Here is a 14884-nt window from a genome sequence, read left to right as displayed (position 1 = left end):
TTATACAGCGAGTATATCTCAAACTCTATATTTTAACTGGAAAAGTTGGGGGTCGTCTTATACGCCCAGTCGTCTTATACGCCGGAAAATACGGTATATATTATTGATAAGGTCATTTTTATCCTGCCTCTCAGCCGCCCGCTTTAAATCAAGCCAAAGGTTAAGTGAAAAAGAAAGTTAAGAAAATGAAGAAATGCCAATGAAGAGAAAGCCATCCAGGCTGCTCATGGTAGGGAATTCCACAATCTCGGTGCTGCAACCACAAAGGTCCTGTCCTGTAGTCTAACCACCTGGCTCTCCATAGCCATGGGGTGCAGTAAAAGGCCTAAAATTAAGAATCCAGCAGATGGATAAGCTCATGTGAGAGAAGGTGGCTATTTTTTCTCCTGGGACAACTTCCCTTGCAACACTGCACAGACCATAGCCTCCCCCCCCCAAGTTTTTTTTTTTAAATTGATGGTTTGCCATCAAAATACAGTGGCAAAAACCATTCTGTAACCACCACAGAGTACTACAAGGATCAAATTTAACTTGTTTGCAACCCCAAAGCAACCCTTTTGGTGTTTCATGCTGGCAATGAAGCAACCAAAGGGCCATATTTAGCTTGTAAACACACTAAATTTCATTGTTGCAGCGCTCCACTGCACTATGCATGCCATTTGGGGGGTGGTGGTGGTGGTGGTGGTAAAATACTATTTTTTGGGGGGGGAGAACTGGCAAGGGGCAACAGAGGCCACACTAGGGTGGGTGGGCCATGTGTTGCCCACCTCAGATCTTTGCTCCACCCTTTTGATGATGCATCTCCTCTTTTACTGTCAATGCATAAGTCGCCACCCTAGAGAGGTATCTATCTGAGGAGGTGTTCTCTTAGGTTTGGGGGTGGTGGTGGTCCAGGCTAGAGAAGGTATTGAAATACGAGAACAAGCATCTGAATAATTTAATGAACCTTTTTGGATCTGTGCCTTGATCCATACTAAATAAATAAATAATAAAGCCATACTTTGATCTTATTGGACCCCATCAGGAGGTTTACTAAAATTAGAGCAATACCACATACATTCTGCTGGCATTCTGGAATTAGAAAACCTTCTCTTGGAAAACTGCTTCAGACCAGCTAAACAAGGAGAACAAGTTGGCAGTTATAACACTAGACATGCAAGATATTCACTAAACCACACACAAGCATAATAAATTGCGGAGCTGATTCATCTTGGCATTTGGCGATTGCTCACATAATGGGAACTCAGCAACGGAACACCATAGAGGGAATGGAAAGATATAAAAAGACACTATAAAAATGACAGCAAGAGAGAGAGGGAGAGAGAACAAAACAAATCGAAGTACATGAAAGCTCCCCGCACATTTATTTAATAATTTTAAATGTGAAAAGGTATAGACAACAATTAGAGATGTTTAGAAAAAGCAAGCCAAGACAATGGTGAGACAACCACGCAGATAATAATATTTTCAAATACAGCTGAGAGAGATTTGTTGTCTCCGTCCATTTGGACTTGTTGCTGACGAAGATGTTGAATACAAAGTAGATTGTCAGCCAAAAGAACAGAACAAAAGAATGGTTCCTATTTTATCCTCAACAAGCAAGGGGATAAATTTTCGGCATATACATACATATACACACATAAAGAGAGAGAGAGAGAGAGAGAGAGAGAGAGAGAGAGAGAGAGAGAGAGAGAGAGAGAGAAAGGGATCCCAATATTCTGTCGCTATGGTGTGACCAAACAGAACCAAGGATGAGACTAGAAGAAGAGAAGGCTTGATGCATAATGGCTGGGCTTACCAGAAGCAGGTTTAGCCTCCACCTCAATAGTATCCTCAATTGCACACCTTCACTACCTCATCATCAATAAATGGCTACCATTCATACCCAGACCAGGAGACAACATGGGGAGGGCAAAATCTGCTATGAACTTTCCACCAGATGGTTAAGAAAACCTTTAGCTATTTAGAAAGACTTCAGATCTTCGTTTTTCTGAACAGTTTGTTTCACGGTTGTCATATTGTTTCACTGTTGCCAATTTTAATTCTTTTTTTAATGTTTTGTTGAACCGGTGTGTGTTGACCTTTTATTTTATTTTTTGGAGACGGGGAAACAATTCTAGTAAAACCAACCGACCAACCATTGTATTCTCTCTTTTCTAAATTAAGTGAGGGTCAATTCAGATTTTCCATACACAACATGGCTAGAGAACCGCTGAAGAAAAGGCAAAAAGCATATTGTACAGCAGCAAGGCTGCAATTCACCTATTAGCTTTATTAAAATCATTTTGACCATTTTTTTTAAAAAAAAAACTCCCAACAGCAGGTATACTGGGCAGCAGATATACTTAAGAAAATAGTATTAATCTTAAGGCAAGTATTTACCAAAAAAAAAATAAAAAAAAAATGCGAGTGGCAGAAGCTACTTTAGAAAAGGCTTTCCCCTTTCTATCTTATGAAGATTTGTAAACCACGGTGGTATCGTTTTAGATGAAAGGCAACACAGAAATCTTGGAAGGAAGGAAGGAAGGAAGGAAGGAAGGAAGGAAGGAAGGAAAATACTTTTTCCAAAATGATGCTTGCTGCAATCTGGGGGGGGCGGGGTTCTATACACTCTGTTAGTCCCATAATGGCTGTGTGTGTGTGTGTGTGTGTGTGTGTGTGAGTCTATATGCTCTATTAAACTCGTCGTTTAAATGATGCAGCCGCCAACTTGTAGTCACATTGGGATCCCCCATCCTGCCCCGAAACTGCATGTTTTCAAATGAAAAAGCTCCAACTGGCTACTGAAGATGGCAGCAAGGGAGATCATAGGCTGATTCTTTCTGTGTGTGTGTTGGGTAAGCACAGGAATTCCGAGCAGAGGGCAGTTTTTTCCAGCCGGATAGCCTTCGCTTCTTCCTGCCCCTTCTAGCTTTATCGATTTAGCCTTGCAGCAGTGATGCTGTGGGCTTTTGAGCTGATCCCCTTCCAACGTGGTGTCGTACAGATATTTCCTGAGAATGCATAACCTAAGAGCATACTAAGAATGTTTTCTTCTTCTTCAGAGGTGCTCTCCTATTCATAGGCAAAGCTTCCAAAAATTAAATATGTAAATCCCTTCAAACTTACACATAAAAAAGTAAGATGTTTAATTGGCTGACAGCCCTCTACAAGAGAGGATATTGAATTTCCTACTTTCAGGAAACTCTTTACACTTCCATTTGTCTAGAAAGAAACCCCTATAAATCTGCCATGGACATGCTCTGGGTCACATTCTGTGGCAAACATTCATGTAGGGCACTGATCTGGTCTATTGGGCCTTACTGTCACTCAGCACCAACCAAGAATTCATCCTAAAAACACCCTACACTCCCTGGTGGCTATGCATTACAGGGTTCTCCAAATATTGGCCTGGTTCAGACAACACGCTAAACCATGCTGCTTAACCACAAAATGGTTAATAGAATGCATTCCCTTAACCATTTTGTGGTTAAGCAGCATGGTTTAGCGTGTTGTCTGAACTGGGCCACTGTCTGAAAACTACCAACATTGAGGATACACACACATACACACACACTAATTGCTCATAAGGATCAGTCAGTAGTCTATGCTACTTGGCAACATGAATTCATAGACCAGTAGCAGCTATCAATTTCCACACTACCACAACCAAGCATACAGTGCAACTTCTTCATTTTTTACTGACTTATAACTTGACTCATGTAACTTATGTCTGATCAACTTTTCCCCTGGAGAAGACAATTACTGCACTGAAAGCCTAGACCATGGGAGGGGAACCTCTGGCCCATGGGCTGGATATGACATGGGGAAACTCTCCATCACCTCATTGCCCCTCCTTGGCTTGCCCCCTACAGCAGTTAGGGTTGGTAAAAGCCTTCCATTAGCTTCAATAAAAGGCTTTTCCCGACCTTCATTGCAACGCGGGGTGGGGGACATAACCCTTCCCTCTTCATGTGTGTTGACATAGAATCATAGAATAGCAGAGTTGGAAGGGGCCTACAAGGCCATCAAGTCCAACCCCCTGCTCAATGCAGGAATCCACCCTAAAGCATCCCCGACAGATGCTTGTCCAGCTGCCTCTTGAAGGCCTGTAGTGTGAGAGAGCCCACAATCTCCCTAGGTAACTGATTCCATGGTCGCACTGCTCTAACAGTCAGGAAGTTTTTCCTGATCTCCAGCTGAAATCTGGCTTCCTTTAACTTGAGCCCGTTATTCCGTGTCCTGCACTCTGGGAGGATCGAGAAGAGATCCTGGCTCTCCTCTGTGGGACAACCTTTTAAGTATTTGAAGAGTGCTATCATGTCTCCCCTCAATCTTCTCTTCTCCAGGCTAAACATGCCCAGTTCTTTCAGTCTCTCCTCATAGGGCTTTGTTTCCAGACCCCTGATCATCCTGGTTGCCCTCCTCTGAACACGCTCCAGCTTGTCTGCGTCCTTCTTGAATTGTGGAGCCCAGAACTGGACGCAATACTCTAGATGAGGCCTAACCAGGGCCGAATAGAGAGGAACCAGTACCTCATGTGATTTGGAAGCTTGAACTCCATTCTGCAGTTAGTCTTGTGAAAATCTTCCACTGAAGCTGTTAACTCACAGGCCTAACACCTTCCTGCTACTTTAGGATGATTACCTCACAGACATATATACCTTACGGGACCGGGGCAAAGCTGTGTAGAAACCTGAAATTTGGCACACTGATAGGTCTGGTTGTACAACGTACCAGAAAAACCTAAAAACATGAAATTTTGGATTTAAAATATTTTTAAAGAATTTAAGAAAAAAATGAGGCTTATGCTTACAACTCCCTGCTCCAGCCAAGGCATGATGGGAGGTATAGGCTTTTCAGGTAAAACAAAAAATGTGGTTTATCACAAAGCTCTAATTTAAAATACAGTTCTTATTAACACAATTTCCCATTTATTCTAACCAAACAATTAACTAACTCAACCAACCTAAAAAAAACCAACCAACCTAAAGATGAATAAATTGCATAGAAATGCATTATATATCAAATAAACGTTATAAACATTATTCACGGACCCGAGCAATGCCGGGCATATCAGCTAGTGAATAAAAGAAATATGCAGCTCACCTTTCAGGAGCTATAAAAGACTGCCGTTCTGAATGGGCGTCCCAATGGCTCAGCACGTATTTTGAATAATGTGTGTTTGCACGGCATCATACAGAACAAGCAAACCCAAACCTGAAGTATTCATTTGAAAAAAGAAAATAAACAAATATATATACCAGCTCCAAACGCAAAGAAGAAACTTTTGTCCGGATACTCTTCCAATAGATCTTTCACTCGCTTGCCCATTCGCTCATTCCTCTTGTAGATAAGCTCCTGGCGGAAGTAGTGGTCAATCTCCTGAGCGGTGGTGCGCTCGTGAGGTGGCAGAGTGGCATTGATGAAATTTGGAACCTGTGCAAGGAGAGAAGAGATTATTTTTTTAAAAAAAAGGAAAAACAAGTTTCATTTCAGAGCCTGACTAGATGTTATGGAAAGCTGTGGCTGATGCTGATCTGTGCCTCCCCTGTAATCACTGGACAAACGAATCACAACACAAAGTGTCACTGCATTCCTGCCTCAGTTCCAGCTCACTTGTCGCCACTTGCAAAAGGCAGGGAAGCGTTGAAAATAGTGTCTGTCAGTCTGTTTCTGGGCCCGATTCAAAGTGCTAGTATTAACATTCAAAGCCCTAAGCGGCTTGGGACCAGATTAACTGAAGGATCATCTCTTCCCATATGTGCCTGCCTGGACTCTAAAATCTTCTTTGGGGGTCCCTGTTCAGGAACCCTTACCAAGGAAAGGAAAGTGGGTTGCTACCAGGAAGAGGGCCTTGTCTTTTGTGGCACCCTGGTTGTGGAATGAGCTACCTAGACACTAGACAAAGTGTCTAGTGTCTCATGCCGATGTTGTACTCTTTTCGGTGCTAGATGAAGGCCTTTTTATTTCCCCAGACATGTTATCATTCTAATCTTTTAGCTCTGCTGTTTTAAATCTGTATTTTAAATCTCTGCATTGCTGCTAGGTTTTATTCTGGTTGTACTTTTATACTGTGGCTTTGAGCTCTTATATTGTTTTATACTGTATTTGTGGTTTTAATGTTTGTGAGCTGCCCAGAGAGCTTCGGTTATCTGGGCAAGGTGCCACTACAGAGAAGGCTCTCCGTAGTGCTCCAACAGTTCTTTCTTCAAAAAAAAGAAGGGACATAGAGCATCACCTCCCTAAATGACCTAGATGATTTGAGGGACGGAGAGGAGCACATGAGAATAGGTGCGAGCCGTACACGTTAGAGTGAAATGACCAGCCATCAAAGTGAGCCACAGATGTAGCTCTGATGTCCCCTCTTACTTGCTTAGGGAGGGGTCATAGCTTCGTGATGGAAGCACACGCTTTGCATGCAGAAAGTCCCAGGTTCATTCCCTGGCATCTCCAGGTAGGACTAGGAAAACTCCCAAAGAGCTGCCGCCAGTCAGTGTCTACACTATTAGTCTCAATAGACCAACAGTTTGACTCTATAGAAGGCAGCTTCCCACGTCCCTAAGTTGCAATGGCAGGTAGAAGTTATAACAATTAGACATAACACTATATTACTGAATTTGTCATCCTCAAAAATCAGACAGCTCTGCTAACCACTCAATTTCTAGGCCTCTTCCTTGTAAGGGCTGATGTACTTTCACAAAGCAAGGAAGAACAGAGAGAAAGAGTATGATATCACAGAGTTAAAGGAAACAAAAGAAGCAAAGAGAAGGTAGCGAAAGAAAGAAAAAAACACTGCATGGAGTGCAACGCGTTAGTGTAAGAAAGAAGTGGACTTCTAAAGTGAGACTTAGGGCATGTCTACACCAACCCTAAGTCCCGGGATTGTTCCTGTGCATCCAAATGCCACACAGGGGATCCTGGGAGCAGGCAGGGACGATCCCTCCATTTTCCTGGGATAACCCTTAGGTGGAGAAAGGGCCTTACACATTGCTACCTACCCTTCCCTCCACAATCCACGGAACAGGATTAATACCTTTACTTCGTGCATGGATCCAACCACCTTCAGCATTCACATGCTGGTGTCTGCTGTTCCCAGGGCTTGGTGGAACACGAGCACAAGTCTTGCATTCAATTATAGCAAGGCACACAGTAGAGGAAGTTAAATATTACTGTGTGCAGCATCACTCACCAGCCCAAGCAGAAGCACTCCATCAAGGTATAAATCAGAACTCAACTTTATCTCATCTGTCACTTCACCAGCAGCCAACTGCTCCTTACTGCATATTATCCCTAGCAGGCCAATCAGTCTCCGAAACTTTTAGTGGCTACTCCTCCTAGTGGCTACTATGACTAACTCAAGCTAAGCAGCAAAATGTGAAAATTTTACAAATGTAGAGAAACTCTGAATGTGATCAGCTGGGTGGATTTTAATGCTGCAGGTTCAGACTTGCTAGGACATTGCCATTTAGAAGTAAAATATACAAAATAACATTTTAATTTCACAGAACTCAGAGAAGGCAACACTATCAGACGTGGCTCCCATGCAGTCAAGGGCAGCAAAGAAACAAGACAAAGGCAAGGTAGCAGACAGCAAGAACAGGTCCCTTCTTCGCTGAGAGTAGTGAAGAAACGTAGTTGGGAAATCTTTATACCGGAGTTGACTGGGTTCGGGTGATCGCGGCAAAGGAAGCAACCATTGTGGTTGTTCCCCCTGCCCCCAGACGTGACCACCATGTGCGGCATGGCAGGGGAGGGGGGATCATACTCACCCTGCAACCTACAATGTGAAGTAGAGGTTGTAGAGTGGGTATGACTCCCCCCACTCCTGCTGTACCATACACCAGGTTCAGACGACACACCAATCTGTGCTGCAACACGGGGAATAATGCAAATGGTGGTGAATTGCACAGTGCACCGGGGGGGGCGGGGGTAGCAGCCATGATGGTGGCTTCCTTCACTGCAATCATCCAAACGTGCCTGTTAAGAGTACCAGTTAACCCCATTCCTGGTGCCCGAATGGTTCCTTGGCTGGTGCGGCTAGCCTCCCTTCTGTTCTGCCCTTTGGCCTGAGCTAGGGACTGGTGCTCAGGCTAAACCCCTGCCTCCTACCCTTAATGTCACCAGTTCAAGACCCCTCTGCCCAGCCTGGTTAATATTAAAATATAAACTAGGGTTGCAGAAATTACACAAAATACCTTAGCAGAAATCTCTTATGGCCTGTAACTAAGTCTTAAGGGAGGCATTTCAGCCTTTTAGAATGGGGAAAAACTACACAGAAGCCAGGAAATTGCCCTGCAACCTGAGGCCAAATTCAGCCCTCCCGGGGTCCCAATCCAGCCTTCCGGGTCCCCCTGATGGTCATGCTGCCTTCCCCTGGCCCCAACCCCTTTCCCCAAACCACCGATCATTGGGTGGCTTCCTGGCTTTTGTGTAGCTTTTTTCTCCATTTCAAAAGGCTGAAATGCCTCACCTAATTTAATTTATTTATTACATTTATATACCACCCCATAGCCAAAGCTCTCTGGGTGGTTTACAAAGGTTAAAAAAATAGGCTTAGTTACTGGCAATAAGTGCTTCCAGCTAAGGAATTCTGGCATTTTGCACATTTTGGCCCCGCCCCTTTTGCCTTCGGCCCCGCCCACCACTGGAATGCAACCCACCCCGGTGTTGGAAGAGGTTCTGCACTCCTGATATAAACCATGCCGCTAGTCCCATCTCAAAGATTTGAGCTAAGAATCCACCAGCTGGCACGAATGCTTTCAGTCACAGGGCACTCACGCTGTGCAAAATAAAAACACGCTGAAACACACTGTTAAAGCACTTTAACGCAATGTGTTGTTAAAACACTTTAACACAAATTCAGAGTACACAGCAGTCGCAAAGCATATTCTCAAAGGATCAAATAAAAGAAGTTTTTAAATGGGCCTCTCCAGACAACACGCTAAGCCATGGTTAGACAGCTAACCCTTTTGCAGCGAATGGTTGGTGAGCATGTTTAAACCATAGTTCTGTAGCCAGCATGATTAGGAATGGTTCACACGATACGTTAAGCCATAACGTTTAGCTCAAAATGCTTAACCAATGTGGCTTAGCGTGTTGTCTGAACATGGTCTATATATCTCCAAAAGAGGTTAAAGAGGCACATAAGTAAACCTCCTGGGGAAAGCATTCCATAGCTCTGAAGCCACAACCCTCCTCCTCCCCACTCAAAATAATAATAATAAAGTCCTGATTCTTGTGGAAAACAACCTCAGTTCTCAAAAATGATGGCCGATCTTAAAATCCTGAGGGTTCAGTATAGGAGAAGGTGCTTCCCAAGCTATTCAGAGTCCAGGCTATGTAGGACAGAAATGCCATCAGATCCTGGAAGCAAGCCAGTGCAAGTTTCAGCTGGGTGGGAGCATTTTGTACCACGTAAAGCTTCTAGACCATTTCCAAAGGGAGCCCTACATAGAGCATGTTAGAGTATTCCAATCTGGACATCACCATGGCATGAATGACAGAGTCCAGATAAGAAACAAAACAAAACAAAATAGGTTTAGTTACAATTAAACAAACTATAATAAAATAACTAGTCTAAAATACAAAGTATACAAAGTGTTTGTAAAAAATGTTTTGATAATACAACTATAAAATTATACGAACAAAACTTGACAGTACAACTTCTTGTATACACACTTGAGAAACGTTGCTAGTTTTACCATAATACAATTCTAATGCAGTGAGCTATAATAACATACATTAATCTAACCCAAACGTGTTTCGACCATTAAGGTCTTCGTCAATGGGAAAAATGGAACCTCTCTTTTTCTCTCTCTCTCTCTCTCTCTCTCTCTCTCTCTCTCACACACACACACACACACACACACACACGTGCGCACATGTGCCTTTTGGAACTTTCAAGGATGGCATTCTTTACCTAGCTTCACCTTAGCCTTCCAAACACTTTTGAAAACCAGTATTAACTGTTAAGTACATTGACTAAAGGGCCTCATCTTTGTAAACTCTCCATCTTACCTGCCTAACAAATCAGAAGCCACCTGGCATCAGGGCCGGTGCTACCACAGAGGCCACTCAGGCGGCTGCCTAGAGCGCCAAGGTAAGGTGGACGCCAAATGCTGCACCCGGAAACTGCTCTCCCACAGTGACTCTGAGAGGGCGGCTTCCGGGCGCACCGTTCCGAAGCCGCCCGCCCGCCCCAGCGTCCTCGCTTCGCTTTGGCTGGGCGCCCACCCAGCTGAAGCGAAGCCAGGACGCTGGAGTGGGGGCGCACGCGTGTGGCTTCGCTTCGGCTGGCTGGGCGCCGAAGCGAAGCCAGAACGCTGGGGGGCCAGGCGGACGGGAGGCTTTGGAACGGCGCACCCAGAGTGGCTTCTGGCCAGGCGCGCCATTCTGAAGCCGCCCGCTGCGCCCCCCCCCCAGCATCCTGGATTTGCTTCGGCTGGGTGGGCACCCAGCCGAAGTGAAGCCAGGACGCTGGGGTGCGCCGTTCCGAAGCCGCCCCACCCCCCACCCCAGCATCCTGGCTTCGCTTCGGCTGGGCAGGCGAGATGGTGCCCCGCGCCCAGGTACGCTGGGGTGGGTGGGTGAAAGCAGCTCACCTGCCTAGGACGCAAAATAGTCTGGCATGGAACGGCAGCAAAAATACTTCTAGAAGCAGAACTATGGCTTGCTGTGCCCACAGAAAAGTATTCCAGCTCCCTCTGAATAGCAAAAGTGTGTGCCTTTTCAAAGCCCTCTTGGATGAATCAGCTGGTTAACAGGATAGACCAACGGAGGGGACAAGACTCACTTGAGAAGTGTCATGATTGAAGATGATGGAGTTGAGGTCTCCACAGTTGTAATGCTTGATAAGGTCGTCTGTTGTATAAGGGATCTGCAGGCTGCCTGCTCGGAGATTCTCTTGCTGCAAAAGGGTCTGATTCAAAGCAAAGATCACCTAGGCGGGGCGGGAGGAAAGGCAGAGTTCCCCATCAGTCCTTAAAGTCAGTAGCTAATAAAAATATATAAGAATCAGGATCTTAACTCCATCCCACATGCATCTTTAACAACCCAAACCTCTACTAAATAAAGAGAGAATTTATATAATCAAAAATTTCAAGACATTGTCTTAACTCTGAGAGGTTGCACAGTGACCTATCCACTGCCCTGCTTGAGCCCTTCATTGGTGTGTGCTGTCAAGAGCGACTGAGTTTCTTTGGAGGCAGGAGAGAAAAACAGAGACACCATAGTTGTACCGGTCAAGCTATGTATTGCATAGAGCTTTGTGGAGCTTCCTCCCAACTTGTTTGTTTGAAGGAAAAATAGCCAGGCTACAATCTTGCGTGAAGGACGGATGGCAGCGGAGGTATCTCCTTATGGACAAATAGGATTTCCCTCATACAAGAAAAAAAAGTGCTATTGAAGATTTAATTGCATTAAATTAACCAGTTAAAGGTTTCTGTGTGACCAAGGCTAATTAATTGAGGCTATCAAGACTGATCTTTTCCGGCAGGCCTATCCAGTAGAATTTTAGGATACTTTTAATATGCTTTTAGGATGTTTTTAACAGTGTATGTTATGTTTTTAATCATTATTTTGTATATTTAATGCTTGTTGTTGTTCCCCACCTCGATCCAATCGGAGCAGCGGGTAAGAAATAAATTATTATTATTATTATTATTCATGTGGGTTGTCCAGTCCCATTGCTTCTCTCTCTCTCTCTCTCTCTCTCATGGCTGAGTTTGTAGTCAGCCTTCCCCAACCTGGTGCCCTCCAGATGTATTGGACTACAACTCCCAGAATTCCCAGCCAGCAATTCTGGCTGGGAATTCTGGGAGTTGAGGTCCACTACATCTGGAGGGCACCAGGTTGGGGAAGGCTGAGTAGTCTCAAACTGGCATTTCATTCATACTTCTCTTATGCTGGCAGAGCAAGGGAGAGCTGCAGATGAGAGACATATGACAAAGCTTTCTTGCTGTAAGTCTTTTTAGAGTGTTCCTACTATTTATTTCACTTCCGGGGCCCTCTTCTCAGGATATTGGGAAGTGTCCTGGTTCCTCTAACAGGTGTAGTAGTTGCTGTAAAACTGCAGGCCTGGCTTGGTAGGCTTTTATGTTCCAATTTGTGTCTCAGTGTTCCCTCCCTCTAAGGAATTGTGCTCAAATTTGTGTTTCGTCCCTCCAAGGAGCTCCAAATGGCAGACATGTCATTCCCTCAACCCCCTTTTCTCCTCACAAAAACCTCTGTGGTTAAACTGAGAAATAGTGACTGGGCTAAGGTCACCCAGTGATCAAGCTACATGGCTGTCTAGGGATCTGAAGGGTTTAATATTAATTCTCTCTCGACAGATTATATATACAAAAGATTGTGCTTAAGGAATACATTTGTACAGTTCTGCAATCTGCACTAGCATTCTGGGAGGATTGTGTGGTGTATTGACTTTACTTTGTTGCCTTGGCTGACACAGCCCCCAATAAGGGAAGAATTTATGGTGAAAGGCTTTGAGCAGGAGCAAAGTGTAAAATAAACTGACTCTATATTAGGGGTTGTGTGAAGCAACACCAACATACAAACACTCTCCTCTTCAATATCATGTTTCTATAATTAAGCTAGGACAGTAGTAGTCTGAAAACAGGTTGTGCTTTCTTTAGAAGGGAATACTGGGCAAATAATAATAATAATAATAATAATAATAATAATAATAATAATAATAAGTAGGCCCAGTTTCTGAAGGTTTTTCTGTATAGTTTTTTTTTTAATGTGATGGCAGTGACTGATGTGATTAACGGAATAATTGTGACCTTTTCCTGTTGCCAGTGAGAAAAATATACACCACTGGCCATGGAAGTTAAAGAGCTATAGCAACAGGAAAAGGTCACAATTATTTATTTAGAATATTTATATACCGCTCCACATTGAAAAATTTCAGAGCGGTGTACAAGGTAAAATGAAAATAAAAACAGAATAAAAACAGTTAAAACAAAATTTAAAAGAAGCAATAACAGTAATCCAAGGCTGCATGTTAGAGAAAGGCTTCTTGGAATAAAGATGTTTTCAGGAGGCGCCGAAAGGAGTACAAGGTCGGAGCCTGCCTAACCTCCAGAGGCAGGGCATTCCACAGGAGGGGCGCCACCACGCTGAAGGCTCTTCCCTGGTGGATTCCAATCGGAGGATGGATCTATGTGGAACCACCAGGAGCAGGCCCTCGGATGACCTCAGTGACTGGGCAGGTTGGTAAGGGAGAAGTCATATCAGTCAACGGCAGCATATCAAAAAACTATACAGAAAACCTTCAGAAACTGGGCCTACCAAAATGCATCCACACCAACATCCAGAAAGCAGTCATACTTAAATCATGCTCAATTGTCAGGAAATTCCCGAATCCGTAAAAGACAGCATGACCTGGCAAAGCCTATCACATCCGTCTAGAAAATCTGCCACGAGCGAGAAAAGGGATAATGATAATGATAATAATAATGCATTGGGACCTTATCAGCCTGATCGAAAGACCACACAAAAATATACTGGACTTAAAATACACTGGCAGATTATGGCTTTTGAAAAATACATTGCAAAGGAAAGTGTCAACGTGTCAGTGAAGGGCTTTTGTTTGGCCTACAGTGGTTATCTAAAAGTGTGTATACATATAACAGAACTGTAGATGTGTGTTGGTGCATTTTATGCATGAGCAAAAGAAAGAAATTGGCCCAACCAACTCCATGCTGCCATTATTAAATCTTTCCTTCTCCCCACCTCAAAAAATCATTCTAAATTTTAGCTTGAAATGGTCCGAGTGGAAAGAATTAAGCATTAAGTGCTCCACTCAAGATTGCAACCTGGCTGCTTTTCAATTGAAAATAAAATATTAAAATAAATGAGCTTTTGGAGGGTGGGGGGGAAATGGACCTTAACTGTTCACCCTAGATTTGTCTATTAGATTGTAAGCCTATGCGGCAGGGTCTTGCTATTTACTGTTTTACTCTGTACAGCACCATGTACACTGATGGTGCTATATAAATTATTATTAATAATAATAATAATAATAATAATAATAATAATAATATTAGCACTGGACTAGTTTATGGTTTCAAATGTTGGACAAGGTGATTTATGTCCACAGCACTAGAAAACGGAAATACATCAGTAGATTGATTTTGATTGTTCTGTTACTAAGCAAATATTATGTCATTTCCTGTGAGGAAGAATACAGAAAATTCATCAGGAAATCTGAGAAGCCAGTTCTCTTATATCTATAGGCGTCCATGTTTCTTCATTCTGCAGCATTATGTAACTCTTCTAGGCTAGGGGTCCCCAACCTTTTTGGACCTGTGGGCATATTTGGGAATTTAAAAAGCTGCTGAGGGTACCACCACGAAATGGCTCCTATGGAGAATGCAGCTAGTCACATAACGGCTGCCGTGTGGGCCTGGCTTGGCAAAATTGAGCTAAAGTGGTGTGTGGGAGAGGGAGAAATAGCAATATTAGTGGCTGGGAAAACAGCAAGGCAGAGGAGGAGAAAGAGCAAGGCCAGAGGCTAGAACGGGAGAGACAGGAGACTCCCTTAAGATTTTACAAAGATTTTATTTAACAATTTTTTTGAAGGGGGCAGGGCTTGGAGAGCTTCATGGGTGCTATTGGATGACCCGACAGGTCCCATGACACCCGTGGGTACTACGGCGGGGACCCCTGCCTTAGGCATTGCATTGGAACCTGCATTTACAAAGGAAGTTTTCTAAGGTTGCAATCCTGTGCAGAGTTTACCAAGAAGTGCCATTGAACACAATGGCATTTTCTTCCAAGGAAACATGTCTATTATTGCACTGCAACAGAATTCCATGCAGATGAAGCCTTGGTACAGGACGTCACTGCAACCTATAGCAGAACTGACATTGTGGCTTATCAAGGAGGTGAATAAGGCTGC

At 43.8% G+C, this 14884-nt stretch overlaps 1 protein-coding gene across 3 annotated transcripts in view; it reads right to left on the bottom strand.

Moving 5' to 3' along the window:
* Positions 1–14884, bottom strand: part of TRABD2A (TraB domain containing 2A) — a 74686-nt gene that overhangs the window by 15962 nt on the left and 43840 nt on the right. For 2 of the 3 annotated variants that reach the window (XM_063128511.1, XM_063128513.1), the window contains 2 exons: positions 10775–10921; positions 5244–5418 (listed from right to left, as the gene is read on the bottom strand). In XM_063128511.1, the coding sequence (XP_062984581.1) occupies positions 5244–5418; positions 10775–10921 (322 nt within the window). The remainder of the gene's footprint in view (positions 1–5243; positions 5419–10774; positions 10922–14884) is intronic. The other variant, XM_063128514.1, reaches the window with a different exon arrangement.

Source organism: Elgaria multicarinata, chromosome 6 (genome assembly GCF_023053635.1).
Source record: "Elgaria multicarinata webbii isolate HBS135686 ecotype San Diego chromosome 6, rElgMul1.1.pri, whole genome shotgun sequence".
In the NCBI taxonomy this organism is placed as follows: Eukaryota; Metazoa; Chordata; class Lepidosauria; order Squamata; family Anguidae; genus Elgaria; species Elgaria multicarinata.
This window is presented reverse-complemented; position numbering and strand designations above follow the sequence as displayed.